Consider the following 16,138-nt stretch of genomic DNA (forward strand, 5'->3'; position numbering starts at 1 on the left):
TTGGCGGTAGCAAACGAATGCCAATCATCGAGATTAGTGCTAGTTTACACTTAATCAGTTGTAGATTCATTTAAACTACTGTATTTTCCAGCCACGAAAATTCTTCTTAGAAGTCGGGGGTCGACTTATACGCCGGGTATGGTCACTCCATACAGTGGGGAGCTCAAAAATGGCCCCATCCCCACCGTATGGGGCGACCAAAATAAAAAAACAAACAAACAGTTAACACAACTGGGGCCCGTCCCCACGTGCTGCTGGGAGAGCTTCAGGAGAATGACAGAGACTCCGGAAGAACCCAAAGCCTCTGTCATTCTCCCAAAGCTCTCTCGGCAGCCGAACATCTCTGAGCTCTTCCGATGAGACCCTCAGCTGCTTGGTAGAGCTTTGGGGATCCCCGGCGCAGTCAGTGTATGTTACACTGCCTGCACTGGGAACGGGCAAGGAGACGAGTTAAAGTGTCAGTGTTGTGAAACTTTTTTTGCAGAAATCGATAGTACAGGTGATTTTAAAAAACGTTGTAATTGGATTTTATTAGCTGAAAAATTAATTTTTATCATGAAAAAGCAGTTTGAAGCTCTCCCCCGTCTTTATTGTTCTCCTATGGAGAGAAAAAAAATAAGAAACCAAAACAGGACAACAAAGAGTTAATTAAAAGCTACAACATGGGCTCTCTCCTCTGACAGTCACCACTGAGCCATCTGACATCTGAATAGCCTCTGAATAGCTCCCCAGCTGAGGAATCCTTTGTTCTCTGTTTTATGCTGTTGACATTTCTGCTCCGTCTCTTTTCCCCCCTCACCTCTTCAAAGAACAGACAGGATGGGGGACATGTATTAAGGTGCGTATCGGCGGAAAGTGCCGATTTGCATATTATTTTATTCGCAAATGGCCGATTTGCGAATAAAATATTCGCATATCGGCACTTTCCGCCGGGTACGCCGGGGGGGCGGGGTGGGGGTGTGGAGGGGGCGGGACAGGGGGCATGGACTCAGTGTCTGTGCTATTTATCTTTTGCTCCGGCAAAAGATACGCCAAAAACCTACTCCACCTTTCAGGTGGCGTAGGTTTTCTGTCGTGCGCACCGACGTGCACGGGATTTATGTAGAGGCAGTACGCCTCTACATAAATCTCCGTAGCGCCGGAGATGCGGGGACATTTTTAAGTCCGGCGTAAAAAACGTCGGACTTAATAAATGTATCCCGATGTGTCTGATTTAGGTCTCCTAATTCTGAGCAGTGGATGGCAGAAAGGAGAGGAGGGGGGGACCTGGGAAAAGGCTTTTTACATGCAGATAATGCCATATTTGCCTGATAAACCCAATTACTAAGTTTCTTAAAATCGCCTGGACTATTGATTTCTGCAAAAAAAAAAAATTTACTAGTGACTGTATTTTTTTTTTATTTACCTGCAGCTAACCCCTGCTGACCGCATATAAGGTGAACACCTGACAATCTTCTTAAAAGTCAGGGGTCATCTTATACGGTGGAAAATACAGTAATTGAAACCAACCGCACATCGCATTTAGGCTATGTTCACACTGCGTATGAGTCCGGCCGCATTTCGTACGCCGCCGTACATGTGCGGCTGAAACTATGGGCGTTGGAAAAAAAAATCGACATGCGGCCGGATACGTACGAACCGCGAACATACGCCCGTAGTACAGTTATGCTTCCGAAGCAATCTGAAACAGGTCATTTACTTGGAAATCTTCGCCCAGCCCAATAAAACTCACAGAACCTTTTGGATCGAAAAATCAAGTTCAATTTGGCTGAAATAAGTACTCCGTACGGGACCGCATGGAAATCCACGGCCATGAGTTGGAACATTTCCGTCCTCAAACAATGGTCTTGTTCATTTTTCACGGCGCCGCATACGGTCCGGCCGTAAGCTCATACGTAGTGTGCACTGTGCGGGCGTATATCGTATACTTTCAAGCAAACGCATCAACCTCAAAACTACATGCGTATATTCGTGGTTCGCACTACGGCCGGACTCATACGCAGTGTGAACATAGCCTTAGAAAGGAAGAAGTGCAGTCGACAAAGAGAATTTAAATGGTTGCACAAAAGGTACATGGGCCCATCTCTCGTTGGTGGCAGGATACGCTGTCAAGATCCTGCAGCCAGGCACTCTGTGCAGGCCCGCAGCAGAGTTGGAATACTTCCGGCAGTGCTGCTAATTGCACTGTATACAACGGCTCTGTCAGAAGAATTCAGTCTCTGGATTTTGAGAGCATATCCTGCCACCAGCGAAAGCTCATAGTTACACTTTAAGCCCTTGGTGTCCAGGTTGGTGTCCAGGTTTACTTTCACTGAGTTTTCCTTTTTTTCCTCAACGTCTCAAAGCCATAACTCAAATTTTTCCACATAATGAGCCATATAAAGGCTTGTTTTTTCAGAACTAATTGTACTTTCTCATAATGCCTTTAATATTATTATGAAGCGTAAAGAAAAACTAAAAAATATATATATTTCTCTTGTGAAACTGAAAAAAAGTACACAAAAAACAGTGTTATTACAGTGCTACTGTATTTATATAAAACTTATACTTGCTGTGGTCTAAACGACCGCAGAGAGTATGTAATTCTGCCGCCCTTAACCCCTTCTGCTCCGCCCGGCTCCCCCGCTGTAAGCATACATTACCTGTCCTTGCTGCACGGGTCCGGCGTCCTGCTCTCTCGTCCGGCCAATTAGTGTGTTGCCTAGCTGCAGCCACTGATTGGCCGGACGGGAGAGCAGGACGCCGGACCCGTGCAGCAAGGACAGGTAAAGTATGCTTACAGCGGGGGAGCCGGCCGGGAGCAGAAGGGGTTAAGGGCGGCAGAATTACATACTCGCTGCGGTCGTTTAGACCGCAGCAAGTATGTAGTGTATGGGAACTGCCAGGACCTGCCGGGCTCGCAGCGACAATCTCGCTGCGAGCCCGTTCGTGTGAATATACCCAAAAGGTGACAAAAAGTTGACCATAAAAACACCTATGGGCAAAGAAAAAAAAAAACTTAACTAGGAAAGCCAGTATACTTGCCTGTGGGATCCCCTTTTTCCACTCCCAGGACAGAGACACCCCTTCAGCATGCTATGCTGAGAAGAGAAGGATTGCTTAAAGTGGGGAAGGGAGTGATTCCCAATGTGTGGAAGACCCTTGGGCTGATCCCGATTGAGGTTCTCAAACGATATCTAGACCAGGTTTCCCCTATAATGTTAAATATGCCTTTGATATCAATAAGATGCCAGAATCTATGAATGAGGCCACTATTATTGTATTACTAAAGCCTGATAAAGAACCATTAGATTGTAGTTCATACAGGCCCATTTCATTACTTAATCTAGATTATAAAATCCTTACAAAAATGCTAGCAAACAGGCTCAATAAATATATCACCGAGATAATTCATCGCGACCAGTCGGGATTCATCCCGGGCCGTTCTACCTCAGACAACATCCATAGGGTGCAATCCATTGTTCAGGTGGGGGGGCGCAAAAGGGGAGGACTGGGCCTTGGCCTCACTTGATGCGGCCAAGGCCTTCGACTCTGTGGAATGGGGATATTTGCAGGAAGTCCTTAGACGTTTTGGATTTGGTCCCAATTTTATTAAGTGGGTGTCCTTAATGTATCAGTCCCCCAAACCACGTATCATGGTAAATGGAATATACTCCCAATACTTTCCTCTGTCCCGTGGCACCCGTCAAGGGTGTCCACTGTCGCCCCTCCTATTCGCTCTGGCCATTGAGCCAATGGCGCTGACACTGCGGAAGCACCCGATGAATAAATGTATTATTATTGGTGATAGGGAAGATAGGGTGGGCTTATACGCAGTAGACAGTACTCCCTAGAGGCTAAAATGAATATCCACCCTCTTTTAGAATACGTCAAGGCTAAATTTAAAGTATGGGGGACCTCTCCACTGGCGGTGCCAGGGCACATTAACCTTATAAAAATGGTTATCCTACCCAAATGTTTGTACTTGTTGGAGCACGCCTACGGCCCAGATTCCCATGGCCTTTTTTTAGAAACCTCCACTCACTGTTTCCCACATTTATCTGGGGCGCCTCAAGGTCCAAACTAAGCCTCCAAACTCTTCAGAGACCCAAGACCCTGGGAGGAATGTCTCTGCCGGATATATTTTTATATTATCTGGCGGGCCAATTGAGATACCTGGCATTATGGGTATTATAGGGATTTTGCCTAATCGGGAACACCACCTAGCACACTTCTTAGACCTATTGCCTGTCTTGGAGGGGGGGGGGGGGTATGTGAAGCCTTCACAACTACTGCCTCTGCCTACAAACTTGCCAGGTCTGGGGAGCTGTTAAGAGGCTATAACACAATCAGGAGGTGATGCTGGAAACACCCTTATGGTACCACCCTAATCTACCTAATTTTTCTAAACAACTGGAGCCGCAGTTCTGGATAAGACATGGGTTGTGTAAATTATGAGATGTATATAGGGAACATTCCTTTTGCTCCTTCCAACACCTACAGGAAAAACATGAACTCCCGCAGGGCTCTATGTACAGATACCTGCAGCTACGGCACGCTTTTAATGCCCGATTTCCCAGACCCTCCTTACCCTTTTCCAACTATGCCCTTATCGGTGTGTTTAGATTACAAGGCCCTAGAGGTCTCATCTCTGCGCCGTATTCTTTTCTCATCCAATCCCGGCTGGTACATAACCCCTTGCCATTGAAGATAGATGGCGGCAAGTATTAGGAGAGTTAACTGAAGAAGAGTGGTCTGACATCCTGTTCTCTCATTTCTTTGTTTCACTGGCCATTAAAAATAGATTGACACAACTATTTATCATTCATCAGAGCTATTTAACCCCCCGTCCGCATGCACAGGATGGGCAGATACCCTACAGAGGAATGCCATAGATGCTATTGCCCGAGGTCGGATTTTTGGCACATGCTTTGGGCCAGCCCTGATGTTGGGGCATTTTAGCTAGAAGTTACAACCCAGCTGTCACAAATGATCGGTATAACGGTCCCCCACACGCCTCAAATTTGCTTGCTGGGATTATTAGATGAAGAGATATGGCCACATTATCTTAGAATTTTTCTGAAAGAATCCCTATTTATGGCGAGGAAAACTGTGGCAATAAGGTGGATGGACGTCAGACCCTCAACAGTCGGTAAATGGAAAAAACTGATTAACTCTGTGCTATCTTTAGTTTATTGTATATAAACATCGCGGATGTACCAGGAATGGGGATGGTGGTGCGACTCGCCTCTGACAGAATTTCGGCCTAGTAGGTTTGTGCGGATAGACAGACAGGATGTTCCGTTGCCTAGAGGGGATGACTGAGGCACTTATGCACCCCTGTAGTCGGGGGAGGTCCTTCATGGTACATGTGTCCCATAAGTGGAATAACTACTGATTCGCTGTGTGGAAAAAATCTGGCTGCCTTTGTTTATTATTATGTATGTTACCTGTATGCACAAGCACTCTTTGTCGCTCTGTTGAACTGTCATGCACACAACTTGTCGAATATATGTGATATTGCTTGTGTCTGTTCTTTATCCTTCAATAAAAAGTTAAAAAAAAAAAAAAAAAAAGCTTACTGTCTACATGAGGGGTATAGGCTGGTAGGAGGAATTATCACTATATATTTACTTTTTTTAGTGTTTAGCATCGTCTCATAGAAACAGAGAAAAACTAAAAATTATCTGCAGAAAAAAGACCATCTGGTCCATATGGGGGATTTGTGAGTGTTTTTTGTCTATTCGTCTATTTTATTTTTAATGAGATCACTGGAGTTCGCCATTAATGCTCATCTATTTGCCTCAATAATCATTACAGATACAGTATATTATAACCTAATCCACTGCTGATTAAGCAGACACAGCTTCTGTGTCATTTACTGGAACTACTGTACCTTCATCTTAGCAATACATTCCTGCAAATCAACATAGTTACGTATGTACGCAGGAAGAGAGTAAGGAATCAGTCTTAACATTTAGTAAAGCATAGAACCATAAGAAAACAAAACTCAAATGAAGAAGCTAACAAAAATCTGGGTAGAGGAGTGACAGAATACAATATTTACATGTAATGATGCTGCCATCCAGAGGTTTACATTGTGAACTACAGTCTAACTTTTCACTTCTGTGTTTTTTTACCTTCTAGAAGGATTAGAGAGTCTTCTGGACTTTGCAGAATATCACATTTTTTCACAAAATGAATAGCCACAGCCCGATCAAGATTTTCTGTGTTCCATACTGCTGACTGAAACCAAAATGTATCTGGGGCATTTCTATTTGGATTACCATTAAAGCAATCTGCAAACATTTTGCTCAGGCTTTGATCATCTGGAGCATCCAGTCTAAAGAAGAGGATATTTGTTAGAGAATTTATATAATAAATTTGGGTTAGCAAATGAATAGCAATAAATACACTATTAAATGTGCCAGGAATTTATCAGGAAAGTTAAACATCTTGTGACTGTTTCCAGCACAGAACAATAATATGATGTGGATGTTCAGAAGAACAGAAACATAAAACTTCACATGGACAAATTGGGAAATTCAAGCAGTGCCTTAACTTCCTCTCTATATACCTTCAAACATTAAAATACAACCTATTCCAACATGCATGTCTGTGATGATGCCTCAGGTAGAAGCAGTCAGCTGGACGATATTATGTTAACTATATGGTCAGCTTTATACTGTATGTGCAGTGTGCATACTACTCTCAGATGACTAGTTTACATACTTAAATAAATACTTACAATGAATTACATTTAGTGCAGTAAAGCTTAACAGACTGATATAGGAAACATGGTTGAAAGTGTTTTAGTCTTGCTCTGATACAAAATTTTTGAGGAGCCTTGCTTTTAATGATATTGGCAAGAGGCGTTATCTGCCATTGTTGGTGAACTGGAAGTACTATTAAAGAAATGAAAAATAAAAAGGAAATGTAAAAATGTTATTGCAGCATTCAACATTTATACACAGCAAACCATTTGTTAAACTACACTTTTGTTCCATAATGTGTGTAAGGATGAGTTTACAGTGTCAAAAAAGGAATGGGAACATACATTATATATTGTGGTACATAGCAAAAGGTTGATTCACTTTATTAGCCTGAATCTAATAAGCTAGTGACTATGTTTGGGACACTTCCCACACCTACACATTGTTTTGCTGTACTCAATAAATCTGCCGCACTATTAGGAACAGCACAATGAATGCTAAAGGAGTGGAAAGTGGCCCGAAAAAAGATAGTAGCCAACAATAATCAGTAAAGTGAATCACTGCTGTGTGCCACATGTTAACATCTCTTTTTTGATAAGATGCCAGGGTGCAACATTAAAGGAAACCAAATTATAAAAAAAATCGTGCCTGCAGCTATGAATTGTGGTATATAGCCCCCATATATACAGCCAACCATATAAGCAATCTTAATCAGTGTAACTCATGGCTCAAAAATGTACTCTGTAAATGTCCCAGGCCGTATGTATATTATACCTATATAGGCATTTCCCCCAGCCGTGACAAATTAGCCGATTAGGAAAGCTTCAATTCCTACAAAGGTATAATTTACAAACAGGCCATATGAATAACGCTGATAGCGATAACTTACATGGTTGTAAACAGTGCTGGGGGAATATATACCACTGTAATTATAGCTGAAGGCACAATTTTCTTAAGGGTACAAATACACTTGCTGGATCCGCAGCGAGTCCCCTCGCTGCGTATTTGCAGCGAGACTCGCTGCGGATCCCGGCCCAATACTTTCAATGCCAGACAAACTCACAGCAGGGATGAACAACGCCCCGTTAACCCCCCACCGGCTGAACACTATACATTACCAGGTCCCTGCTCCTGCTTGCTTCGGGGCTCCCGATGTCTGCACGTCCCGCTCGGCCAATCAGTGCGCTGCGGCGGGGCAGCGCACTGATTGGCCGGGCGGGACGTGTCGGGAACCGTCGAAGCAAGCAGGAGCGGGGACTTGTTAATGTATAGTGTCCAGCCGGCAGGGGTTAACGGGGCGGGCTGCGGACAAACTCGCAGCAGGGATGTACATCCCTGCTGCGAGTTTGTCTGGCATTGAAAGTATAGGGCCGGGATCCACAGCGAGGGGACTCGCTGCCGATCCGGCAAGTGTGTTTGTACCCTTAGGCCCTATTACACAAAGCGATTATTGGCCGTATTTGGCCAAGACTGACCGTTACGGCCGATAATCGCTTTCTGTCATAGAAGACAACAATCAGCCAACATAAACGATTTTGCCTAATCGTTGACTTTCAAAAGGCTGAAGCGCCAACGATCAGCCTGTTTTCGATCTGTGTAATAGGCAGCAGCCGTCGATCTGTGTATTAGGCAGCAGCAGACCGTCCCTGTCTCTTATGGGCTGCCCGGACAATCACCTGGGCAGCAGTCCCCCCTGGCTCTTACCTGTGATGCGCTCCTCTGTTGGAGCGTGTAATAGCACTGGCAGTCGGTGGGGGACAGAGAAGCAAGCAAACGCTGACCTGACAGCTTGCCGCTCGCTTGCTCTCCACATCGCCCCGTGTAATAGGGGCTTTATGATTGGTTCTCTTGAACACTGTAGGAACCCAGCCAAAGTGTATGGTTAAGGCATTGTCATTAAGGCATACCACTCAGGTGGCTTTACACAATAAGCTATCCTGTTCATACATGAGAAAAGCAGTATTTCTGGAGGTTAAATGATTTGCATGCTGTCTTTTGCACCAGTTTTCTCCTCTCTAAGGAACAAGGGCCCTACTACACGGCCCAATATTGTGGAGGAAGTAAGCAGCGACCTGTCAGATCAGGGCTCGCTTGCTCCTTGTTCCCTGTTTGCTGCCTGTGCTATTACACGCAAAAACATCAAGCGGGTAGGAGCAGAGGGACCACGGGGGGCTGCCCAGATAATCTTTAGATCGTTTGGGTGGCCCATAGAAGAGAGCGGCAGTGTATTGTCACCACTCCTATTTCACAAAGCGACAACCAGCAGATCGTCGCTACATGCTGGAAGGCAACACTCTGACGACATTGTGCATATCGGCTAACCGTTGCTTTTCTGTATATGCTATTGCACAAAATGATTATTGTCCGGAGCTGCCAGTAATCGGCCGATAATAGTTTTTTGTAATAGGGCCCTAACTGTCCTTACAGATTTCTGTGGCCAGAGAGTGACCCAATCTCTCTGTAAGTTAAGGTTCCTTTACACTTTATATTTATGTCAGCCAAACCCAAAACACACATTTTTCTATAAGAAGATATAATAAAGTTTCTAACATTTCCTAGCACTTTTGACTTATGCAAATTTTGTTAAAGAGAATCTGCTGATATGCCGCAATATCTGTGTATGTCAGTAGTAATACATAGCCATTACTTTAAGCCCTGTCCTCCCCCGCACTGTGTGTAAAATCACTAAATGCTCTTATGCAAATTACTAGCATAAGAGCATTTAGGGCATTGCTTGGGCCGGAGAGCATTGCCCCACCCCGCCCAGCCCGCCCCCTCCCGTCCTGCCCACTATGCATATTCATAATTGCATAGTGGGCTGTTTACACTACGGCTGCGCAGGGAAGCACAGGCTGCTTCCCCGTGCATGCATGAACCCCCCGGGCCGCCACCGATCCTCCAGGAAGTCCCCAGGACATAAGTATAAGATAGACTTTATACTTACGTCTTGAGGAACCTCCGGGAGGATCGGCGGCGGCCCGGGGGATTCACAAATGCGCGGGAAGCAGCCTGTCTCCGGTGGGACTGCTTCCCTGCGCAGCCGCAGTGTACACAGCCCACTATACAATTATGAATATGCATAGTGGGCAGGACAGGAGGGGGAAGGCTGGGCGCGGCGATGCTCTCCGGGCCCGAGCAATGCCCTAAATGCTCTTATGCTAGTAATTTGCATAAGAGCATTTAGTAATTTTACACACAATGCGGGGGCGGAGAGGGCTTAAAGTAATGGCTATGTACTACTGACATACACAGCTATGTTCAAATAAGTATAGTCCATAAAGATATCATGATGTACTTGCAGTTTGAATGTGCTGCAATATCTTTTTTTTTTTTACTTTAAATTTTTATTCAAAATTTTTCAAAATTAATTTTTTTACAAACAAGGCCTTAAAGAGGCCTAAAATAGAGTAACAAAGAAAACTTGTATACAGCCTAGAAGAAAGAGAACAAGTTAAAATGGAAAGAAGATTAACGTTCACCTTAAACTTTGTGATTAAACTTATTTGGCATAGAGTGAAGAGGTCCATGGTTTCCATAGTCTTGTATTTTTGAGGTAGAATTCGAAGCAGGAGAAAGAAAAGTTTCATATGCACATTTTAAATTAACTCGGTTTATTACTTCAAAAATTGAAGGAGGACTGGGTGACTTCCATGTTTGAGCTAACGCTAGTCTGGCTGCAATGAGTATATGGTGAAGAGTCGTTCTTGTGGCAAAAGGAAATGATTCTAGGTTGATATCCAAAATCGCTAAGGCTGCGTCTAATTGGCATGTATTTAAAGTAGTCTTGGAAATCAAATTAAATACATCTTTCCAGTACTTGGAAATGTTTAGACAGGACCACCACATATGTAATTGGTTGGCAATTTGGCCCCAGCCTCTCCAGCAGAGATTAGAATGGTCTGGAATAATGTGAGATAGTCTTGAAGGAGTGAGGTACCATCTCATATGTATTTTACGCATGATTTCTGCGTGGTTTATGCATTTAGAATTCCGAGAAATAATTCTGATTGCAGATAACCATTGGTCATAAGTGAAGGAATTACCCATATCAGGATGTATGGGAGTTTGTTATACATTGTAGATTCCACATTTTCTGTTAGCAAGTTATAAACATGTGAGTAACCTTTCTGGGAGCCGTTCCAGTAAAAATAGAACTTGTGAACATTTGTAAGTTTCGAATGTGCTGCAATATCTTAACACAAAGTATTATCACTGTGCCCAAACAATACAGCCCTTAAATATTTATAAGGCTTTTTCAAGACTAGCCGAGCGAGGTACAGTGCGGTTACATTATTAAGTCAGGCCATATTACCAAAAGGACAACATGCCAAAGCTTAGGCTACATTCACACTTTACTAGTTTCTCAGGACATATGATGTCTGCAATGGCCCGCAATCCGCAAAAAATATTGTCAGTAATCTGCATTTTGTGTGGCTCTGCAAAAAAAGGGGAAGGTGAAGTTAAAGGGAACCTGTCACCGGGGACGCGGGCACAGAGTCCGCCCGACCCCCCTGTGCAGCGCCCGGATACTTACCCTTTCCGACGAGTCCTGTTCCTGGAGCCGGTCCCGACGAAGATATCAGCGCCCGAAGCCGTATTAAATAGTGTAAGGGAGATTTAAAGGTTTCTACCATCATAGACACTTATTTCCTATGCACAGAACAGTGGATAAGTGTCTAATCAGGTGGTTCAACTGTTGGGACCATGTTTTTAGGAACAGGACTTTGAATGGAGTAGCAACGCAGCAGTGGATAAGGGATAAGTGGCTTTGGTGGTAGAAGTATTTGATCCAAACTATTAACAGCAGCTTCAGCAATAAGTTAACAGGAGAGGAGACGTTACAATTGACAAGTTTGATTTGAGCTAGCAGTCTTGTAGAAACTGTGACCAAGACCAAACTGCAGCCCCACCGTAATTGCCACAGAACAGAATGCAGAATAAATAGATTCTGCACATAATCACTATGAAAAAAGTTGTTAATATATACATATTTATAAATTTTGTGGGTTAAGGGATGTACTAAAACATCATATTTAAGAAAAAGGATGAGCTTTATTTGTTTTTATACTCTCCGATTATTACTTTCTTTCATCTAAAATCTAGTTTGATATGAACCCTACAAGAGAACAGCTCATTTCAGATAACTATACAACCTGCTGTGCAGGAAGCTTTTCTCTCTGTGATCTTCAAATCCATTAATGGTTTTATACCTGTCACAGAAAGCTGCTGGCATCTCTCCAAGGCATCAAAGGGCAGTGACATCTGACCTGCATGTAAGATAAAAGAAACGAAAAATAACTTTTCTCATGACTGCACTTCAACAAACAGTTCTCAATACTGCACTGAATCTCATGATATTAAATATACTTTATTTACTACTCTAAAAATATTTGCACTAGACAAATAGAATCAACATTTAGAATCAACACGGGGATAGCCAGATATCCCTCTCTCCAGAGAAGGAAGCCTGAGTTCAGTGATTTTTGTGTTTTGTTGGTATACTGTTCATTTTAGGCCACTACTGCATTTGTGTTAATGATGCAAACTTGTGCTATGCAGGAATAGACCATGGGCATATACACTCACCGGCCACTTTATTAGGTACACCATGCTAGTAACGGGTGGTCTTCTGCTGCTGTAGCCCATCTGCCTCAAAGTTGGACGTACTGTGCGTTCAGAGATGCTCTTCTGCCTACCTTGGTTGTAACGGTTGGCTATTTGAGTCACTGTTGCCTTTCTATCAGCCCGAACCAGTCTGCCCATTCTCATCTGACCTCTGGCATCAACAAAGCATTTTTGCCCACAGAACTGCCGCTCACTGGACGTTTTTTCTTTTTTGGACCATTCTCTGTAAACCCTAGAGATGGTTGTGCGTGAAAATCCCAGTAGATCAGCAGTTTCTGAAATACTCAGACCAGCCCTTCTGGCACCAACAACCATGCCATGTTCAAAGGCACTCAAATCACCTTTCTTCCCCATACTGATGCTCGGTTTGAACTGCAGGAGATTGTCTTGACCATGTCTACATGCCTAAATGCACTGAGTTGCCGCCATGTGATTGGCTGATTAGAAATTAAGTGGTAACATGCAGTTGGACAGGTGTACCTAATAAAGTGGCCGGTGAGTGTACAAGATATAGATTAGTTTGTTTGGGTTTCGTTTTTATCATGTTCATTATGTGGTATAAATGGTAATAAGTTGGTCTAAACATAGGAACTGTTTAAAAGCAAAAGCAGTAGAAGGATGAAGGCATGCCAGTTCATCAGAGACAGGGATGGCGGCACTGTCACTGTACATTTTTCTAATATGCACCAATTTTATATTTGGCGCCAGAATATGTTTCCGAGCACTCATTCTCCCGCAGCATATAACTATGTAATAGAATATGAAGTTGGGTCACATGATAGAGATGGCAGCCAAGGAGATGGACTGAGAATTGATGCATACTAGAAAATAAGACTATTTTGAACAGTGCTGCATTTTTCAACATTCACTGGAGGTACACTTTATAGGCACAAAACTAAGCCAGCATAAAAATATACACATACTTGAATGAATATCTGATGTAGTTACTGGGTGTAATGATTGATTCTGTTTCAGATCTACAGCATCCAGGATCCTTATATAAATAAAAAAGGTAAATTTCAGATGTACATTCTTTATAACACAATAGCTTAGAAGCAGAGGAATATGGATGTTTCTGTTATTTTCAGGTACAAAAAGGTAGACATGTTAAATCATTATATGGCAAAATAAACGTTGCTTTTTGACAAACTTTGCCCATTCTGAGTGGTCATTTTGCCTAAGCAATTGTCAACAACAAATAGTCTACTCCTAACTGAACTGATGATTGCCCAGCATGTGGATGTTTCTTCATTCCAATCTTTAAAGGGTCTTTGGGAAAGAAGTCTCCTAATTTATAAGGCCTTCTAAAGTAAATGGATAAGTGGAACTCACAAATGATTTTAAAAGTGAAAATTTGGTTGGACATGGACCCATTTATTTTTAATATTAACCCCTTGCCTCTTCAGCCTGTTTTGGCCTTAATGACCAGGGCCTATTTTTCAAATCTGACCTGTCTCTCTCTATGTAGTTATAACTCTGCGATGCTTTTAACTATCGCGGTTATTCTGATATTGTTTTTTCGTGACATTTTCCTCTTTATGTTAGTGGTATACTTTGGTTGATACACTCAGTAGTTTTTTGTAGACAACACAACATTTGCGCAAAAACTAGAAACATTTACGTTTCTTTATATTCAAAATTCTTTTCTCCTAAGAAAAATAGTTATATAACATAAACTAATTATTACTGCAACATCTACAACATGTCTGCTTTATGGTGACGTCATTTGGTGAACGTCCTCTTACTTGTTAGGATGTTAGAGGGCTTTGAAATTTTGCAGCGATTTTTCACATTTTCAGGAAAATTTTAAATTCTGATTTTATTAGGGACCAGTTCAGTTCTGAAGTAGATTTGTGGGGCCTGTATGTTAGTTACCCCCATAAACCCCTTCACTGTAAAAACTGCACCCCTCAAAGTATTCAAAGTAACATTTCATAAGTGTATTAACCCTTTAGGTGTTTCATAGAAATTTAAGCAAGTTGGTGGGGAAATTTAAAGATTTCATTTTTTTTGGCAGATATTCCTTTTTAATCCATTTTCCCTCTAACACAGCAAATACTGACTGAGAAATGGATCTCACTATTTATTCCCCTTATTCCAATGTTTCTATAAATCCCCCATATGTGTCTGCTGTGCATCACCTGACTTAACCACAGGCCGCAGACATGACAGAGACCTGGGGAATTTTGGGGTCTTTTCTTATTTCAGTTTTTTTTTAGCCATTATACAATGTCACAGAGGCCTTGCGGTGCCAAAATATTTGTGTAAGACAAGTTGACGTTTCCACCGGTACCATACTGAGGGACATGTGACACCCTGATCGATATTTAGTTAATTTTTTAATAAGGTGGTACGAATAAAAAACACAATTTAGCAGCTGTTTTTCACCATTTTTTTGTATGCAGTTTACTATACGTCACATATGACATGTTATCTTTATTCGTCAGGTCGGTACGATTACAAAGATATCCATATTATATAGCTTTTATTATAGTTTATGGCATTTATGCTATAAAAACTGTTTGTGTCTTGCATATTGTAAGAGCAGTAATATTTTTATTTTTTCGGCAATGGAGTTATGTGAGGTTTTTTTTTTCTAAGCATAAGCTGACGTTTTTAGTGGTGCCCCTTTTGGGTACATGTGACGTTCTGATAGCTTTTATCTATATTTTTTTAGGGGGCGGGATTAACAAAAAATTGTCATTTTGGTTAGATTTTTTGTTATTTTTTTAATGGTGTTCCTTGGGTGGTATAATTAATGTAACGGGTTAATAGACGGGAGATCGGGAGAGGGGGGAGCGGAGCACACGGAGAGAAACCGATCGGGGGAGGGGGGCTGGAGCACATGGGGAAGAAGCCGATCGGGGGAATGGGGTTGCCGGAGTGCATGGGGAGAGGGAGCTGGACTGAGGCAGGGGGATGAGCACGGGGTCGGAGAGGGAGGGAGAGAGGCGGGGGAAGGACATCAGCAGTGGCGGCAGGAGGAGGCAATGTGCCGCAGCCTCCTCCTGCCGCCTGATCAGCGGGAGACATCAGATTTCCCCATAGACGCTGCGGTCGTAACAATGGTCGTAACAAAGGGGTTAACAATGTTCCCATACCCCAACAATCTTTCTGTTTTGATATGATGCAGAAGTCCTTAAAACCAGAAAGCCCACATAAGCTATGTTCACACTGTGAAAATGACGATCGATTTGTTAGACGTAAGTCATTTAACAGCAAATAGCCATTTTTTTAAAAAAAGGGCTTTGTTTTTCGGAGTGGATGAACCTAATATACTTTTTTTTTAACTTCTTTTAGAAGTAAAATAAAGAGGGGGGGGGTAAAAAACAAACCTTTTAAAAAACTTTTTAAGTCACTATAGAGAACTTTAAATCATTACAATCATTAAATTACTTATACTGTTCATTGCTAAGCCACCGCAAAGTATCATTAATCAGTAATACAGTAATATCAGTGCTCTACTCAGAGACATGTCAGAAAGGGGTTAAAGCAGGGCTGTCACCCCCTAACCCTCTACCAAGCTGGTGGCACCACTGAATAGGTAATATAAGCAATCTGAACATACCTATCTTGCCTATGTCTGTTTTTATTTAGAAAAAAAAAAGTGTTTTAATGAAAATAAGAATGCAGATCCAGGAAACAAAACATGTTCTAAATGCTTTTATTGATATCTAACCAGTGGTGCTGCCAGCTCGGTAGGTATTCAGTGGCTGACAGATTTTTTTTTTTTTTAATTTTTTTTAAACTATGACTTTTTGACATTTGGTGCTGTAAAACAGAATAAGCTATAACAACAAATTACATTTACTGTTTACTTA

At 42.4% G+C, this 16,138-nt stretch overlaps 1 protein-coding gene across 4 annotated transcripts in view; it reads right to left on the bottom strand.

The window, feature by feature from the left end:
- POT1 (protection of telomeres 1) overlaps positions 1 to 16,138 on the bottom strand; it is a 78,544-nt gene that overhangs the window by 34,150 nt on the left and 28,256 nt on the right. For all 4 annotated transcript variants that reach the window (XR_011363855.1, XM_069976681.1, XM_069976688.1 and 1 more), the window contains 4 exons: positions 13,241 to 13,311; positions 11,903 to 11,959; positions 6,728 to 6,884; positions 6,120 to 6,322 (listed from right to left, as the gene is read on the bottom strand). Coding sequence is in view for 3 of the 4 variants with exons in the window: in XM_069976681.1 (XP_069832782.1) it covers positions 6,120 to 6,322; positions 6,728 to 6,884; positions 11,903 to 11,959; positions 13,241 to 13,311 (488 nt within the window). In the remaining variant the exon portion in view is untranslated. The remainder of the gene's footprint in view (positions 1 to 6,119; positions 6,323 to 6,727; positions 6,885 to 11,902; positions 11,960 to 13,240; positions 13,312 to 16,138) is intronic.

The sequence above is a fragment of the Dendropsophus ebraccatus genome, chromosome 1 (assembly GCF_027789765.1).
Source record: "Dendropsophus ebraccatus isolate aDenEbr1 chromosome 1, aDenEbr1.pat, whole genome shotgun sequence".
NCBI lineage: Eukaryota > Metazoa > Chordata > Amphibia > Anura > Hylidae > Dendropsophus > Dendropsophus ebraccatus.